The 16,190-nt window shown below is 38.6% G+C and overlaps 1 protein-coding gene across 1 annotated transcript; it reads right to left on the bottom strand.

Moving 5' to 3' along the window:
- Nucleotides 1-386: 386 nt before the first annotated feature.
- Nucleotides 387-11,753, bottom strand: LOC120548124 (polyribonucleotide nucleotidyltransferase 1, mitochondrial). The gene is made up of 28 exons (XM_039784148.1): nt 11,521-11,753; nt 11,204-11,264; nt 10,686-10,760; nt 10,335-10,440; nt 10,165-10,214; nt 9,965-10,028; nt 9,830-9,877; nt 9,559-9,672; nt 8,706-8,892; nt 7,046-7,097; nt 6,752-6,809; nt 6,473-6,569; nt 6,280-6,382; nt 5,934-6,004; nt 5,680-5,716; nt 5,495-5,561; nt 5,275-5,364; nt 5,065-5,118; nt 4,691-4,800; nt 4,387-4,458; nt 3,581-3,644; nt 3,392-3,475; nt 3,002-3,085; nt 2,782-2,888; nt 2,368-2,423; nt 2,110-2,188; nt 1,953-2,000; nt 387-1,859 (listed from the first exon to the last, which is right to left on the bottom strand). The coding sequence occupies exons 1-28, from the start codon at nt 11,637-11,639 to the stop codon at nt 1,710-1,712; spliced, it is 2,307 nt and encodes a 768-aa protein (XP_039640082.1). The 5' UTR covers nt 11,640-11,753; the 3' UTR covers nt 387-1,709.
- Between the last annotated feature and the right edge of the window lie 4,437 nt (nt 11,754-16,190).

Here is a 16,190-nt window from a genome sequence, read left to right as displayed (position 1 = left end):
CAGAATCGTCATGGGCGGCGCTAAGCTCCGCACGGAGCCCCTGTAAAATAGTTGTGCGAGAGAAAACTCAGATTGGACAAATGGTCTAGCTAGCTGTTTTAATTTACCCTACAGAGATCTGAGGAGCAGTCAACCATAGTCCTCACAAATCCACCGGAGTTTGGAATTTCAACACAAAGAAAGCAGAAGGAAATGAACATACATGCATCTGGGGGAATTTGGAGCAATCCCGGAAGTGGAACGTCAAGATTATAGACTATTGCAGTATAGAAGGACATACAGTTCATACATGTCTCCACCAGGGTCAGCTGTGGCCCTGCATACACCTATGGCTGGGATTCCTAACAACCAATGGATTTTAAATGGTTAAAATAAAAAATAAGTTCTTCACATTATGTTTTAATGAATTTATTAAGTTCTAAACATCTAGGACCGGAGAGCTTGACATTCATCTTTGTTCCCCGCACTTGCCCATCGGACCAGCAAGCCAAACAAACACACAAATGATTTACATACCACCTCAGATTATTAGTACAGATGTTGAGCATGGAAGAAATGGAGGAGCATATGCATTTACGTTTAATTAATTGTATTAAAATTGTCTCAATTGTCACCCCATAGAGATTCAATATTCATTTGGTGCATATTTCTGCCACAAGATTAGGGGTTGAGAGTTATAAATATAACTACAAACTCTGCTAGAGGCCAAATAATTACATTCTCATTTAAGTAAACAATTCTAAAGTATATCACATAAATAGCCAATGGGGCACCAGATCCTGGCAGAGTGGGACACAGCAGCTCCTGACATGGGTATTTCCCAAATTTCCTGAGCCTCACGGCTGCACATCTCATGGATGTCAGAAACTGTCTCTTCACCATCAGATTGTTTAGACCATTGGCTGATCCCTGCACATATCGAGCAGTTGTCTTCATGGGACGTACAATTGGTGATGAGGTCCTTGTGTATGTCCTCATTGCGCCACCGAAACAGGAATTACAGCATCTATGTATAAAGTCAGCCATTTTACTACAGTGGTGAAACAACTAGGCATGCTACAGGGTGGGTGGATGATGCGTGTGGAGTCCACACTGTGGACTATTGGCTGGCCCCAAAATTTGGTACAATTTATAGTTTATTTTCTTCCTCCTACCTGTCTATAACCTGGTTCAATACGGTTTCATTTGTTTATATTTACCTTTTTTCCGTACGAGAACAATTAGTGGCACTTAAGTGTATTTCTTTGTTAGCATCTGAATGTTGGGCTAGTTTCTTATGTGTACAGGGTATTTTTACACTACAAAGCAACCAATCATTGTTTTATTTACACAGGACTTAAATATCCTGTAAATGCACCCTAACATAAAAGGAATATATTTATATAAAAAAAAACTGTACACTTCTCCCATTTTGCATTCTTTGTCCATATCTCAATTCTGGCTGCTTAGAGGACACACTGCCACAGTGGATACCAAATATGAAAATCTTTGCATATCCACTGAAGCACGATGATGGCAGGATTTGATAAGCTGCAGTGTAGTGCAGTTTAATCACTTCCATACCCACAGCAGCAGGGTAAACCTCTGGGTTCAGTTTGTGACAAGATCTGATGCTCTTGTTTCTCAACAGAACTGTTGTGTAGCAAAATCTCCTCAATTTTAATCCCCCTTGGCAGCAAATCCAGAAGGTAGCCTGCTGTGTTGGTGTGTCACAAATCGGTGCTGGTGGTGTCGCTTGAACCCATGGAGATGCTCTGTTTCTCACTTAGTGTCTTGACGACAGTTGCAGCAGGAGACTGGAGCACCTTCCTTGAAAGTCTCATTCTGCCGTCTGTTGGGTCCCGTCCAAAGTACTTGACCTGTTAGCACAAATCCAGTCAGAGACAATAAGCCCAGTATGTAAACACAGGAGGCTACGTTGGACAGCAAAGCCTGTTGTTATTGACACCTACCTGTATCTGCTGTCCCACCTCTAAACCCAAAGCACTTGGATGCTTGATCTTAAAGAGGAAAATACAAAGAAACGACCTTTAGCACTGATTTCATTCTCAAACGCTCACAGAAACATGGACACGCATGCAAACAGCATGCAGAGGCAAATTCACTGACCCGTTTGTGGTCGAGTTGGGAGTTGTGCAGCAGGACAGCGCTCATGTTAGGATAAAGCTTCACCATCACACCAATGTCCCTGAAGCAGAGCAGCAAAAGGCTTCAGAAGCAGTTTGAATGCTAACAAGTTTGATTTATCCATAGTTTGATGAGTTTATTGAAATATAAATACAATGACATGATAACATGTTTAAACCGTGTGCTAATGCCTGGCATCAAATACCGTTTAACCGTAGACATCCCAGTGTATTGGTTTACCTTATCTCAGTGATAGTGGCGGTGTAGATAGCACCAAACTCTAGCTGTTGTTCTTGCTGCAACACAAAACAGAAATACACATGTATGTTCATACACATACAGTATAGTACATACACATGTACGAACATACACACGCAAACCCTTATGTTCAAAGTCAGACTCTTTTTCAGCAAGGTGAATTTTTTTTATAAAGTACTTATAACATACCTGCAAACTCAGAAGGGCTGAAAAAGCTGACACATCATTCTCTCTTCAGTTCCCTCTAACGTCCGTTTTCGGAGCATTTCACCGTTGATTTTCACCGAAAAGCGACTAGTTTGCAGGTATGTTCTACGTACTTTTTGTCATGGGTTTAACATGCGTTTTTCTAAATGTGCAGTGTTTAATAGGCCCTTTCAAGTGGTGGAGACTCACATCATCTTTGCAGATGTCACTGATGAAGTCTTGGGCTTCATTCATGGCTCCTGGTGTTGGAGCGAACACAGAGAAAGTCTCCTCGTCCACCTGACTTATTGTCACACCTCAAGAAGAAAAAACTATTTACAGTTTCAACATTTTGTTATGAAGGAGTCTGTATTGAGTCATGTTCCTGGTTGGTTTTCTGATTAAATATGAATATTAGATTACTTGTTACCTGTTTGAGCTTGTAGCCTGCGAAGATTATAGCCCCCTGGACCAACAAAGCGTGCTCGTCTGGAAACAGGCACCCGGACATTTTCTGAAGAAAAAACTCACACTCATCAGTTCCCTATACTAAATCCAGCCTTCTATCTACATTGCATCTGCTTAGGTTAAACTGCCGTGGCTGGTCCCTCTGGCTAGATGGGCAGTATCATCATAATGTCATGGCCCACACAGTAGTCCAGCCATCATCTCTACTTATCCAACTCAACTACTGTAGTCTTACACATAGTTACTAGTTATATCAGACTAACTTCTCACACCATTCTCTGACCTAGTCCAAGTGTGTAGCTCTTTCTTTAAAATGTACATACACAAATTCATGTTCAAACACAAAACTTACCAACAACAGGTCCATTATCTTTCCTTGTCTCTCTTGGTTTTGCTGTACATTTGTTCATGATGCTCAAGATTTCCCTCTTTGCCACTGGAACATAATATTGGAACAAAGGCCATCAAGCTACCAAAAATGTCTACACACTTCATTTCTGAAGTGTAAAAAATGTTCAGTTTCACTGCCATCTGAGCTTACCTGTGGCCTGTTGGATAGCCTCCATGACCACCTTCAGAGGCAAACCTGGGATCTTCACATCAGCCTGGAGGTTAAATACAGGAGTGTAAAACAATATACAAAATATGGATCAAAGGATAAAACCTAAAGCAGCATTAAAAGCTCAAGTCAGTAAAATAACATTTTTATCAAGGGACTTTACAATCTGTACAGCATTCAACACTCTCTATTAGGGCTGGGCAATATATCAATATTATATCGATATCGTGATATGAGACTAGATATCGTCTTAGATTTTGGATATCGTAATATGGTGATATGACATAAGTGTCGTCTTTTCCTGGTTTTAAATGCTGCATTACAGTAAAGTGATGTACTTTTCTGAACTTACCAGACTGTTCTAGCTGTTCTATTATTTGCCTTTTCCCCACTGATGATTATTTATCTAAAATCTAAGGGTGAAGATATTTTGTAAGGCACCAATTGTCAACCCTAGAATATCGCCGCAATATCGATATTGAGGTATTTGGTCAAGAATATCATATCTGATTTTCTCCCTATCGCCCAGCCCTACTCTCTATCCTTAGACCCTCGAGTCAGAGAAGTGGCAGTATCTTATAATAAATAGTACATTTTTTAAAGCCTCTTATTTAATGCTTCACACAGCACCAAATTATACTTGCACAGCAGTGAAAATGGGCCGGGTGAAATATTTCTATGAAGAATTTATCTTTTCAGGTACATTTTAGTTTTCCTGCTCTTTTCAGCTACTGAGTGAGTCACAAAGTTTATTTTAGACACTTGCTATGAGTCATCAGACACAGTACCTGTAAAGCAGTGATGCCCTTGTTTGTTCCTGCCAATTTGAAGTCCATGTCTCCAAGGTAATCCTCTATTCCCTGTTAAGAAAACAATAGTTAGCTGGGGCGACGTCTCCTTGACAGCGGCCCGTGTTCGAATCCGACCTGCAGCCCTTTGCTGCGTGTCATCCCCTCTCTCTCGCCTTTTCAATCTATCAACACTATCTAATCTAAAAAAAAAAAGCCACCTTTCATATTCAACATGATGGCTTAACTACACTCTTTTCTTCTGTCTGGTAGTTATAAATGGTTGGTCACACACTGTATGTACCAGGATATCAGTTAGTAATCTGTAGTCTTGGATCTCAGTAGGTTTCTCTGGGTTGGCCTTGGAGATGAGGCCAACTGCTACACCTGCCACAGCAGAGGAGATGGGCACACCTGGGAGACACAGATTTGGACATTAGCAACATATTATCACGCAATTGCATTTTATTAAATGTGACACTGCAACAAAACCCAATCTAGCGATCCTATCTACCCATCTTTAAATTTGCTTGGAGTAGCATAATAAGAATCAGTCAGAAAAAAACACTACAGTAAAACATGAATCTGTTTTGCAAAAATAATAAATATAAATAATTTTACTACATACAGAGATTATAAATTGTAAAGAAGCTATTTCATGCATTCCCACTCCAGTACCTGCATCCATTAGAGCAAGGCTGCCTCCACATGCTGAAGCCATTGAGGAGGATCCTGAGAGGAGATAAAGAGGTGGAAATAGGAAGAGGAAGGGAAAAATGAGGCAATCAGACAATGTAACCCCATGTTCCTCCCTGAGACATCCTGCCAGACAAAGAGCACATTTCCTGTGATGTTTGTACGCTTTACAAACTGTGTCAACACACTCACCGTTTGACTCCAGCACCTCCGCAGTGACCCGGATAGTGAAAGGGAAGTCTTTAGGAATAATTGGTCTGAGAGCTTTCTCCGCCAGGGCCCCTGGGAATACACAAACATGAACAAATACACACACAAACACACACGCAGTCTTTGTCCAGAAGATTCTTAAAGGGAATGAGTGTTTAGCAGACACTGACTAAAAGTAGAAGATGTAAATTTGAACACAAACCATGTCCAAGCTCTCTTCTGTTGATGCCTCCCATCTTTCCAATCTCATTGGTTGCATATGGAGGGAACTGAAATTAAAGGCAATGCTGAGTTTAACTTCACCTTGAAAACAAAAATATACACAATCATGCAAACAATAAAACTCTATCTATGTGACTTTTTAAATAAAAACAGGATTTTACTCACCTCATAATGAAGCATGAAATTTTTGGATTTGATGCCACTGCAGAAAGGAAACGAAGGGAAGACCTGGGTTAAATAGTCTTTTCAAATACTTTTATTTTAGTCTGTGTGGGTAAGGGGGGGCGGGGGGGGGGGAGGGAGAGAGAAAAGAAAAAAAAAAATATAAAAAAAAAAAAAAAAAAAAAATTTTTTAAAGGGAAAAAAAAAAAAAAAAAAAATTTGGGGGGTTTTTTTTTGAAAATAAGTGATAACTTTACCTCAAAGCTGTGGTGATAATATCTGCTTTGATACTAGATTCCAGGGAATCGAACGTAACACTGCACAGCACCTATATAAAAAGGAAGAGGACGAGGACTGAGCTCTTTGTTTAAAAATTGAGCGTAGTTTGACAGTAAAAATAAAACTAATCTCAGAACAAAGAGCCTCACTGGTTCCCCTCCTACTACTGCATTCATTATCAAACCTAGTATTATTATCTTTCAGTTGCAGAAAATACCAACGCCAGTCTTATACCTCTATCAAAGTTGGGCACAATGGTGTTCTTCTTTAAACAAAACATATCTTTCAAATTAAGCTTCTGTGGCCTTCCTGCTCTGTACCTACCTGTGTTTGTCCTCTCTGGAAAAGAGCTGAGCCATGCAGCGGCTTGAAGAGGTCGACATCGCAAGAAATTTTTCTTAAAGCAGTAAGCTCCCTCCCATCACATCTACAGCACGCAACATTAAAACAATCCAGTTACAAAGGCACACCACGTGTCTTGAGAATACACATTCATTTTACCATGGGCAGTGCTTACCTCTTGTACTCATTAAGCACTAAATTGCGGAAGATTTCTTTGCTCACAACGTTAAAGGACTCAATGACTTCAAAGGGCTCAGCCTGAGGGAATCTTTCTACACACGGGAAACATCAATTGACACTGTTCAGCTGACAGATAGCAACACAAATTAAGTACACAGACCCAACTGAATTGAACTGTAATAAATATATGATTGTGTGAAGGGGGTTGCAACAATATTCAAATCAGCTAACTTGAAATGATTTATATGCAACACAAATACTGAAGATGATCTACCTTTTAGGTCCTCTTCAGTTTCTAGTCGAACTTTGTTGATAGCTTCATCTCTTGAAATCTAAGACAACATGATAAGTATATTACGGATACTGTTCAAGAGATAAGGTACATAAACATTGTCACATCACAGAAAAGAGAAACATGAGTGATTTTAGCTGCTTTAAATTACTTAAAGGAAACAAAAACTGAATATTTATTAAGATGAGTTCAAAATGACCACATGACGTGGTACAGTAAGAGAAGGTTAACAAAGATAACTGAGTCAACACCTGGGGAACAGACGTCAGACTTTACCTTATCATGTGTGTAATCAGTGAAAACAGCATAGATCTTCTTGGAAGCTAATCTGCAGGGAAGAAAAAAACAAAACAAGTCATTAATAACATATTAAACAACACGAGTCCTCTTTTTGTCAATCATTTTTGGGAAATAAAGTTCAGATACTGCTTCATTAAGGTCCCCAGTACACTGTAAGAAATGATTCTGTGGTCATGTAGATTTGAATTATTATTATTAGGTAAAATATATTCAATATGATTGTGTTTTTTATTTTGAGGCAAATATTTAATTAAATTTCAAATAAAAATGTGTGGAATAAAATCCACCCATTGTAGTTAAATAAAACATAAGCATTATATTTATCTAATCCCAAATAGAGAGAACATTGAGTTAATTAAAATTAATGTAATCAGGCAAATTTTAATTGAAAAGCACTTCCTGTCAACCTAGCTAGCTAGCAGCTATAATGTTACCCAGCATGCCGTTCGGCTGTGTAAATTTGTAAAAGTAAAATTATTAGTGTTAGAAATTGTTAAAGTCACAAATAGTTGTGTGCTATGGTGTTTTATCCTGTTAAAGAGAGTTAGTTGTGGGTTATTAATTTAATATAAAAAAATATATATAAATATATAAAATATATATGTATATATAGGCCTATAAATATAAAGTTACAACCATGAGTGAGAAGGGTACGAAGTTAACAGGGTTCCCGTTCTGAAGTCACTCGCAGATTAATCCGGCCGTAGTGTTCTCTGTGGCAATGCACTGGTGTTACGGTATATGAAAAATTCCTATCAAACGGGAAATTAACACCGGTATAGCCCAGCACTACTACAATGGGTCGAAAGCATAAAAGTGAATTGTTAATGAAATAGACTAGTTATTCCTAAGAAAGTAGATTTAATTCATTGCATTGATTAAATTCAAATCGATGTGCAGATTAATGTAGATGATTATTACTCAATTATATATCATTGATATGTAGAATTAAATAAAAAAAATGTTAGTACTATTTACACATTAGGGAGTTTATCATTTTCAAATCAACTCAATATTTTTGTTTAGGTTATAATTAATTCTGTAATGTTTTCTATTTGAATCTACTCATATTAAATGGATAACTATTAAGGGTCTCATTTAATTAATATTTACTCAATAGCAAACCATGTGAAATTTAAATAATAATATTGCTTGTAATCTGTTGCCTCATTTTTATTCAGTAGATATGGTGTATTTTTTCTTACAGTGTACTACAGGTAAAACCATTACTGAATAGTGCCAGCCCTTTTCTAATTTACAGACAATTTTATATAGAATGCATTTTGGGAAATTATTTTTGATCATGCACATGTCATGTTAACTTCCCTTTCTGAATTCTGTACATTGTAACCTTCGACTGAATGAATGTTGGCCTGATTGCCTAAACTAAGGCATTTTGCCTTGAGAACACAGGCATGCAAGATACTAACTATAAAAGCAACCTCGAACAGAGGGGGAGGACTGAGCCAAGGTATAAAGAGAGATAACTGCTTCCCATTGATGTGCATAACTGTACAAACTAATCTTTGTTTTGGGAAGTATGCATCGAGTGTTTAAAAGTGTGATGATGCTGTAAGATATATTTGTCTCTTTACGACTCTGGAAGAACACAAAACAGTTTCATCACTGGTCTTACTGCCGAACATGCTCCACCATGTCAGTCGGGACTGAGAAGACCCTGACGGGGGTGCGCTTGGTGACCTTCTGTTCTCGCGCCAGCTGCTGGATGGCCTGTATGATCTGTTGGGTGTGTTTGACTCCCACCTTCACTGCATGGCAAAAGTCCTGCTGCAGCACGTTCTCAGCTGACGCCTCAATCATCACTGGCAGACAGAGTCACATTAAAGAAGTGTTTTATGATGCTCCATCAGATAGACAGAAAACAGGCTAATTAATAACATGCAACACTGAGCTGAGACAATTGCAGATGCTGTTCATAGTTGTGGTGTTGACATCTACACCTAAGTAAAATATGTATGAGGATGATAGCTCTATGCTTCCTAGCAGATCATGAAGCAAACTAGTAAGTAATAAGTAAGTAATAACTTGTCAAACGCAACAAGGTGTAAAACATTGTCATTTGATGGCGTAGTAATAATATGACTTATATTGTTTGATGGTGTTATTACAATTTAAGTTAGCATTCTTCCCATTCTTAAGGAGTTATTCCAACATATGACATCACATTTATATTGCCTACTTCTTTAATAATTTGCACAATGTTTACTTATACTTTTACTGTGAACTTTTACATCCCCTGGAGAATAATTTGCACATTCCTGCACAACTGTACACATTAAAAATAGACACTTTAATAATTTTCATATTATATTGTAACTTTTCTTATTTTATAAGCATCTGTTAGTTAATGGCATTATGATGTGTTTGTTCAAAACTACTCGTACCGTGTTATCACAAGTCTAAAAAAAAATGTCAGTAAATAAACACGTCAGCTTCAGCTGCGAGTGTTATAGTGTTTGCCAACCTACCCACTTGACTGCAGGGGGCTCCAGCCACAATCAGGTTAAGACTGCTGGAAGTCATCTCTGCCCTAGTGGGGTTGATCAGCATCTCTCCATCTACCATGCCCACACGCACAGCACCTGAAAAAACACAAACACACAAGTAGTCCCGAGCTAGGTTTAAGTGTACAACAATAATATCACAGGAATAGAAATTGAACAGACAATTGAAAACTAGGATTTAAAGTCAATAAATCAAAATGTGTAAAAAGGCCTAAATCTGTTGTGTGTTCCTCACCTATGGGTCCATGCCAGGGGATGTCAGACAGGGCCAGAGCCGCGGAAGCTGTAACGAAAGAAAACATTGTTTTAGCTAAGGATCTAAAAATAGCTATGCTCTGTGGAAAACATGGATGGCTGAGATTTATCTCACCTGCATTAATAGCCAGCACATCTGGATCATTGACACCATCTACTGCCAGCAGGTTACAAAGGACCTACAGGAGACATGAACATACCGGTACACAAAAAGTTGAAGACAAAGATGCACATTGTTATCATCTTTGTTCAAAAAGCAAAAGAGTACAAAACTATTACCACATAATGATGAAAACAATTTCAAACTGAACTGACCTGAGTATCATAAAAGTAACCAGGAGGGAACAGTGGTCTGATCGATCTGTCTGAGCAACAGAAACACGAGGAACTGTTAGTCAAAGCACTCAAGTCATAGTACAATATCAGCACACAGACCTGCTACATTAAGGGTATGCATATAACTAGACACATTTTTATCAACTCACCTATGAGTCTGCTGGTGAGGATCTCATTATCAGTGGTGCCCAGCTCTCGCCTCAAATGGTTAGTGGGGATTCGACCTGCAGCAGCTGCTTTCTGTCTGTAGTCCACCTGTTAATCAAAGAAGACATTCATTCAGAAATATTTGCTCTAATCACTACTACTACTTACTGAGGTCTCATAAGGTATTCTTTCTACTTTCTAGTTCTGGTGCACACAACGACTGACGGTGACAGGCTGGATTACACTCTATCTACTTAATGATTCTTCTACCAAATCCATTTACATTACATATAACAAAATGAAAGTGAACGATCACAGATTGGGAATTTTACTGTAATGTTTCGAGAACATACCACAAGAGGCATGAACTGAGATGGAGAAGGTTTGGCTCTGCTCACAGCAGTCACCATCACAGAGGTATCTCCCAACTTCAAAGAGAAAGAGGTTACCACAAAATACATGAAAAATTCACAAATAGCATCAAACATCTGGGACTGCACAGTTCAGCCCTACAGCACACTTTATTTCTTTTCATGAAGAAGTCATGAAAGAAAGAATTTTGACATTTTTAGCAGTAAAGAGACACACTGATTTACACAAGCTCTACTTTTACTAGTACAGTACTGCATTATATCATATAATATAGTGGAGTAAAAAGTACAATACTTCCCTTTAAAATGCAGTGGAGTAGAAGTAAAAAGTAGCATACAATGGAAATACTCAAGTTAAAGTACAAGTATGTCAAAATTATAATTAAGTGCAGTACTAGAGTAAATATAGCTTACTTAGTTACATTCCATCACTGCTGCTATGCACTTGGTTTGGTGTAACCAATTCTATGGGTGTAACTTTTGACATTGTTCTTCTGTACCTTTACTACAGCAGATCCATCAGCAAATCTAGCAAACCTCCCTGAAGAGATCTCAAGTTTCCTAGAAAAACAACAAGAACACATCACATCAAAATGTCGCAGATACTAAAACCACTTATATTTACATGCAGTACGGTGACAACCGTGTGTTCTGTTCTGTTGTCTGTTCTGGCTCTGGCTAAGAGCTACACACGAGGATACCAAAGCAACGGATACACTTTGACAGCAGGTACAGAAACAATTAGCTAGAAGTAAAAACCATGTCTCGTGTGTTACCAGTTATTGGAAGAGAAAGGAAACCGGGAAAGTCAACTCACTTCTCGCCAAGGTCCACTACCAGTCTTCGTGGATTTGTATGGTTACTGTAAACACTTTGGTGACATAAACGGACATGAAGGCGGGCAAACGAGTGCCCCAGTCGGAGCAAATACCTCATATCTAAAGAAACACGAAAACAAAACAAAGAAAACGATCTAGTTAGCAGGCAGTGCCTTTACAGTTCAGATGTGCGCATGGGGGCTTCCATGTCAGTTTTGCTCACATGTACGGAATGACGTCGTAGAGACGCGTCTCCTGATTCGACAGGCCGAGGTGAGTGTGTAACATCAAAAGCTGCCGTACTATCCGAGTCACAACAATTCCGCTTTAGTTTTTTTATTTCTCAAATATTCTACAAGAGTTATCTGAGTGATTTAAATCCTATCTGACCTCAAATTAGCAGGGTTAAATTATTGTAGCAGTAGGGGAAGTTTGTAACGCTACCGCTAATGAATTTAAATAACTATAAAATAATATGAGTATGGTTAAAAGCTCAATAGAGTGCCCCAAAAATATTAGAATAATTCCCATAAATTAACATCCACTTCATTGTATCTCTTCCATGTGTTCTTGTCCCATTTAAACGCATTTTAAGCAGTTTTAATGCTAGGTTTGTAAACGTTCAGCTTCGGCCTACCATGCGAGAAGTGTCAAACATGTTACCCCTTTACATAGCTAACGTTCCATGGTTCCATACTAGTAGCCTTATTGTACTAGGCTCATACTATTCACCACTTGTAAAACAAAAAACAAACAAACAAAAACAATATGTTATACGTACAGGCAATATAACCCAAATGCCTATTTAAAACAATGTAGGCTACAGTATGTCTGGAAGAAGTAGCCTGACAGCAGGAGGAGCTCTTAAGCTTCAAATATGCAATTTGAAATCCATACCACTAGGTGTCAGGATTGCCTCACAAAGAGCATCTTTCAGCTTGTAGGAACATGTATGATCAACCACCTCCCTTTTATAATACCTACATCATATATACTATACTGTATACATAATTTAGAAATTAAGTTCATTTTCAATAGCCTAAGTTGTGCCACTATTTTCATTAGTTAGATCAACTACGGCCTACACATCGATAAAACATCATGGGCCTTTTAAACAGTGTTTATTTAGCAACATAATATCTGATTTACCATAACAGGCACATAGCCTAGCCCCTACATACATAATGTTTAATCTACCATAAGGGAAAGCAGTTAATGAAAGTTCAAAGTCAGCTGTGGTGGAAAAATTCGGCTCTACTTTGTTATAAGGGAGTGGAACCTTGCCATGTGCCATAATGTAATTACCACGCTTGTGACAAAGAAAATCATGCGTTACCAATTCATGTCACTATGAGCTGTCTAAACGGTGGTTCCCTTCGAGTTTATGCATGTCCATATCAGTGGATCCAATTACTGGCTTTTCAATGACACACAGGAGAAATGGAAATATGTCTTTCCACCACAGGAACAGATGAATGCAGGCAATTTCAGTATGACTCTTGATGGAAATTTGGAAACATAAGTCATGAAAATTTGTAAAATGAGTTACAAAAAATAGGATGATAGATAATCTGGGTTTTAAAGACACAGATATGTCTGGTTGCCAAGGACCCAGAAAAACTTCAGTTCTCACCCCTGCTAAAAATCCTGTGAATTCTGCATGTGTGTGCGTGTGTTTGTGTGTTCATGACAAACAGTGCAGCGCTCATGCAGGCTGTCCTGTTGTCACCTCCTGAAACAACACAACATAAAAAACAGAAAAGCACTTCTCTCTTGAGTCCTGAAGCGACCAAGGTAACACACTAACACACAGGAGAGATTTAGGGTTCTTTAGTTAGTCTTGGTTGTTGAAATTTTACCTGTTTGAATATCACTTCTCATCAACTACAACAATTGATTAATAATCTCTTTACACAGCTTGGTCCAAATAATTTCAAGGGTCTGATTGTTTAATAATTAATTGATATATAGATTGTCAGACAGTCGACAGATAACCAATTGATTTCTGTATTTGTCGATGAACATTTACATGAGAAAATTCTCTGAAAAGGAAAGCATCGTCAAGAAAAGCAACACAGTATCCTCCACTGAGCTGTTTATGATCCTTGTATGATCACTGTGCACTAATAGTCCTTGGCTCTGCTTGGTAATAATAATAATAATGAGATCTCAATGTGTCCTGGAGCCATGGAAACAAGATTACACTAGTAGAAACCTTGGTAATAATGGGAAAGTGGGTGTGAGTTTGTGTGAAATCCTGCAATTAACTGGAGTGTGTACATGTGTTTGTGCCTGTGCAAGTGTGTGCATGTGCGAAAGTAATCCAGAGAGTGTTAGAGATGCTGTTAACACTCATCTGTTGCCATAACAACTGCAGCAGCCCCACTGTTAGAGTTGGCTCACTGGCTGGCTGGAGGGCTGTCTGGCTGTTAGGCTAACTTCAGGACTCGCTGTCTGATCCGCAAGCAAGGTCGCTGATTTACTGGGAGCCTGATGTACTGACAGTTCAATGAACTGATTGTTTGAAGCGCATAGAGTCCATTTTTTCAAAAACATTTCACATAACAGTATAACAGTTGAAACAGATGGCTTGAGCAGAGGAGTCTTTTCAAAACGTGAAGAACATACAGACACACTCCACATTTTACTCTGGATTGCTGTAAACTACAATTAAAGAAAATCAGCTCTCCATACACTTTCAGTTCAGTGGCAGGTTAGCTTTAGCAGTAAAAAGGCTCCCATAATAATAATGTGTGGGTGTGTGTGTGGGTGTGTGCGTTTGTGTGTGTGTGTGTGTGTGTGTGTGTGTGTGCGGGTGCGGGTGCGGGTGCGTGTGTTTGTGTGTGTAGACACACTGTCTGGATAAGAATGATGATTCATAGATGAGAGTGTAAGCATGATGCAGCACTAATCAATCAAATCTAAATAAGATTCAATGATTAATAAAGAATTTAAAGAAATGTATTAATCACAAACAAAATATGACATAGAGACACAGAAAAGACACATGAGCTTTTATTGACTGTCTTAGTAATAAGAACAACGGTTATGATAAAACCAAATTTATTGTTTTTTAACAGTAACAAGGTGTAGTTGGCAGAAACCGAAGTGTACCAGAGAGTGTACAACTCATGTTTAAAACATGAAGAAAGATTACAGCTGGGAGAAGAATCTCCACAGTATTAATAACAAAATCAGTGTTTATTTGATTTTTGTCTCACAATGACAAAGAGTAACTTAAATTTGTGTCATTACAACTCTGACCCCTACATTCCTAAATATTGGCTCCCTGCAGTGTTGTTGATCGTAAAGCCTCTCAGACAGAGGGCAGATAGAGTGATTCAAAGCCTTGAGGCCTGGACTGCAAAAAGCTGATTACATTTTGGTCTCAAGCCTCGAATCCAGAGCAGTCATTTAGGCTCATCTTAAGAACCTCTGACTCTGCTGTGGCTCATAAACAATCTAGATAAAGCACAGCTTGGTGTTTGAGAAGGGAGAAAAGGGAATTGAATTTCTATCATGGTGCTATAACGGTATGTACCTCTATGTCTCACACATCTCTCTAAGTTAAGGGATGCATCAGAATTTACAGGATGCAGAGGGTTGGGACACACACACACACACACACACACACATTTATTGCCCTTTAATGTTATGCAGTTAGGCTTTGCCTCTGCAACAGGGGGCTTTAATCATTTGAATGATTTGCATTTCAGGCATGTCAGGCATTGATTTCGCATAGCAGCAGAACAGGATGGAGATAAGCAGAGACAGAGAGGATGGCCAGAGTAACCTCCGCTGCAAAGACAGAGGTCAGACCTTTAAATTATTTAGTCCGTCTTAAGGCAGGAGTCATGTTTTAAAGCTTTATGTCAAATTATTTTTTTGTGCGGTTTTCTTCATGAAGAATTGAATTTACAGCTGGCTTGTCTAAGTAAGTTGTAATGTTGATCTGTCTGCTCAAGATAGCAAGATACATCTCTACAACTAATGACCACATTAGCATTCAATTTATCATGAAACACAGTGATACTCAGAGTATGATTCCTAATGGTTTTGGTCAACTCCATATAAGCTTGTTCAAGCTCAATGTGTTAAAAATGTGCTTTTACTCAGAATATCGGTGATATGCTGTTTGGTTTTAACTTGTGCATGTGGCCTATTGTATGAGAATTACTCAAGAACATCTGGGGTCTGAACTCTCCTTAGCAAATACATTGTACCTGTAGTATTAATCATATCACATTATTAGGGGAAGTCAATGCTGGTTATATGTTACTTAAAGAAAGAGGAAATGTTAACAACTTGAAAAATTCTGTCCAGCATTTCAGCCCACCCTGCATTCAAGGCCATCAGCACAGCTCCAAATGCTTGTGGTCACTTGTAAATTCCAGTGAAATAACTAACAGGAAGACCTGCAGTCTTATAAAAAAGACAGGAAAGAGAGGAATTCTGTTGCGGAATTTTAGAGCAATTGATTTGCAGTTATGTCTTTTCTTTTTTTTAAATCCCTGGGCTGGATTAATACTATCTAGAGGAAACATTTCCATGTGTTTCTGTACACTGGTTCTGTGGAGTTTGAGCCAAAAGAGGCAGTTGTGGGTTTCCTCTGGGTAGTTTTGCCTGCTGTCATACCTGAGTGTGTATGTGAGGAATGCTGCTGTGGGTC

This window comes from Perca fluviatilis, chromosome 19 (genome assembly GCF_010015445.1).
Source record: "Perca fluviatilis chromosome 19, GENO_Pfluv_1.0, whole genome shotgun sequence".
Classification (NCBI taxonomy): domain Eukaryota; kingdom Metazoa; phylum Chordata; class Actinopteri; order Perciformes; family Percidae; genus Perca; species Perca fluviatilis.
This window is presented reverse-complemented; position numbering and strand designations above follow the sequence as displayed.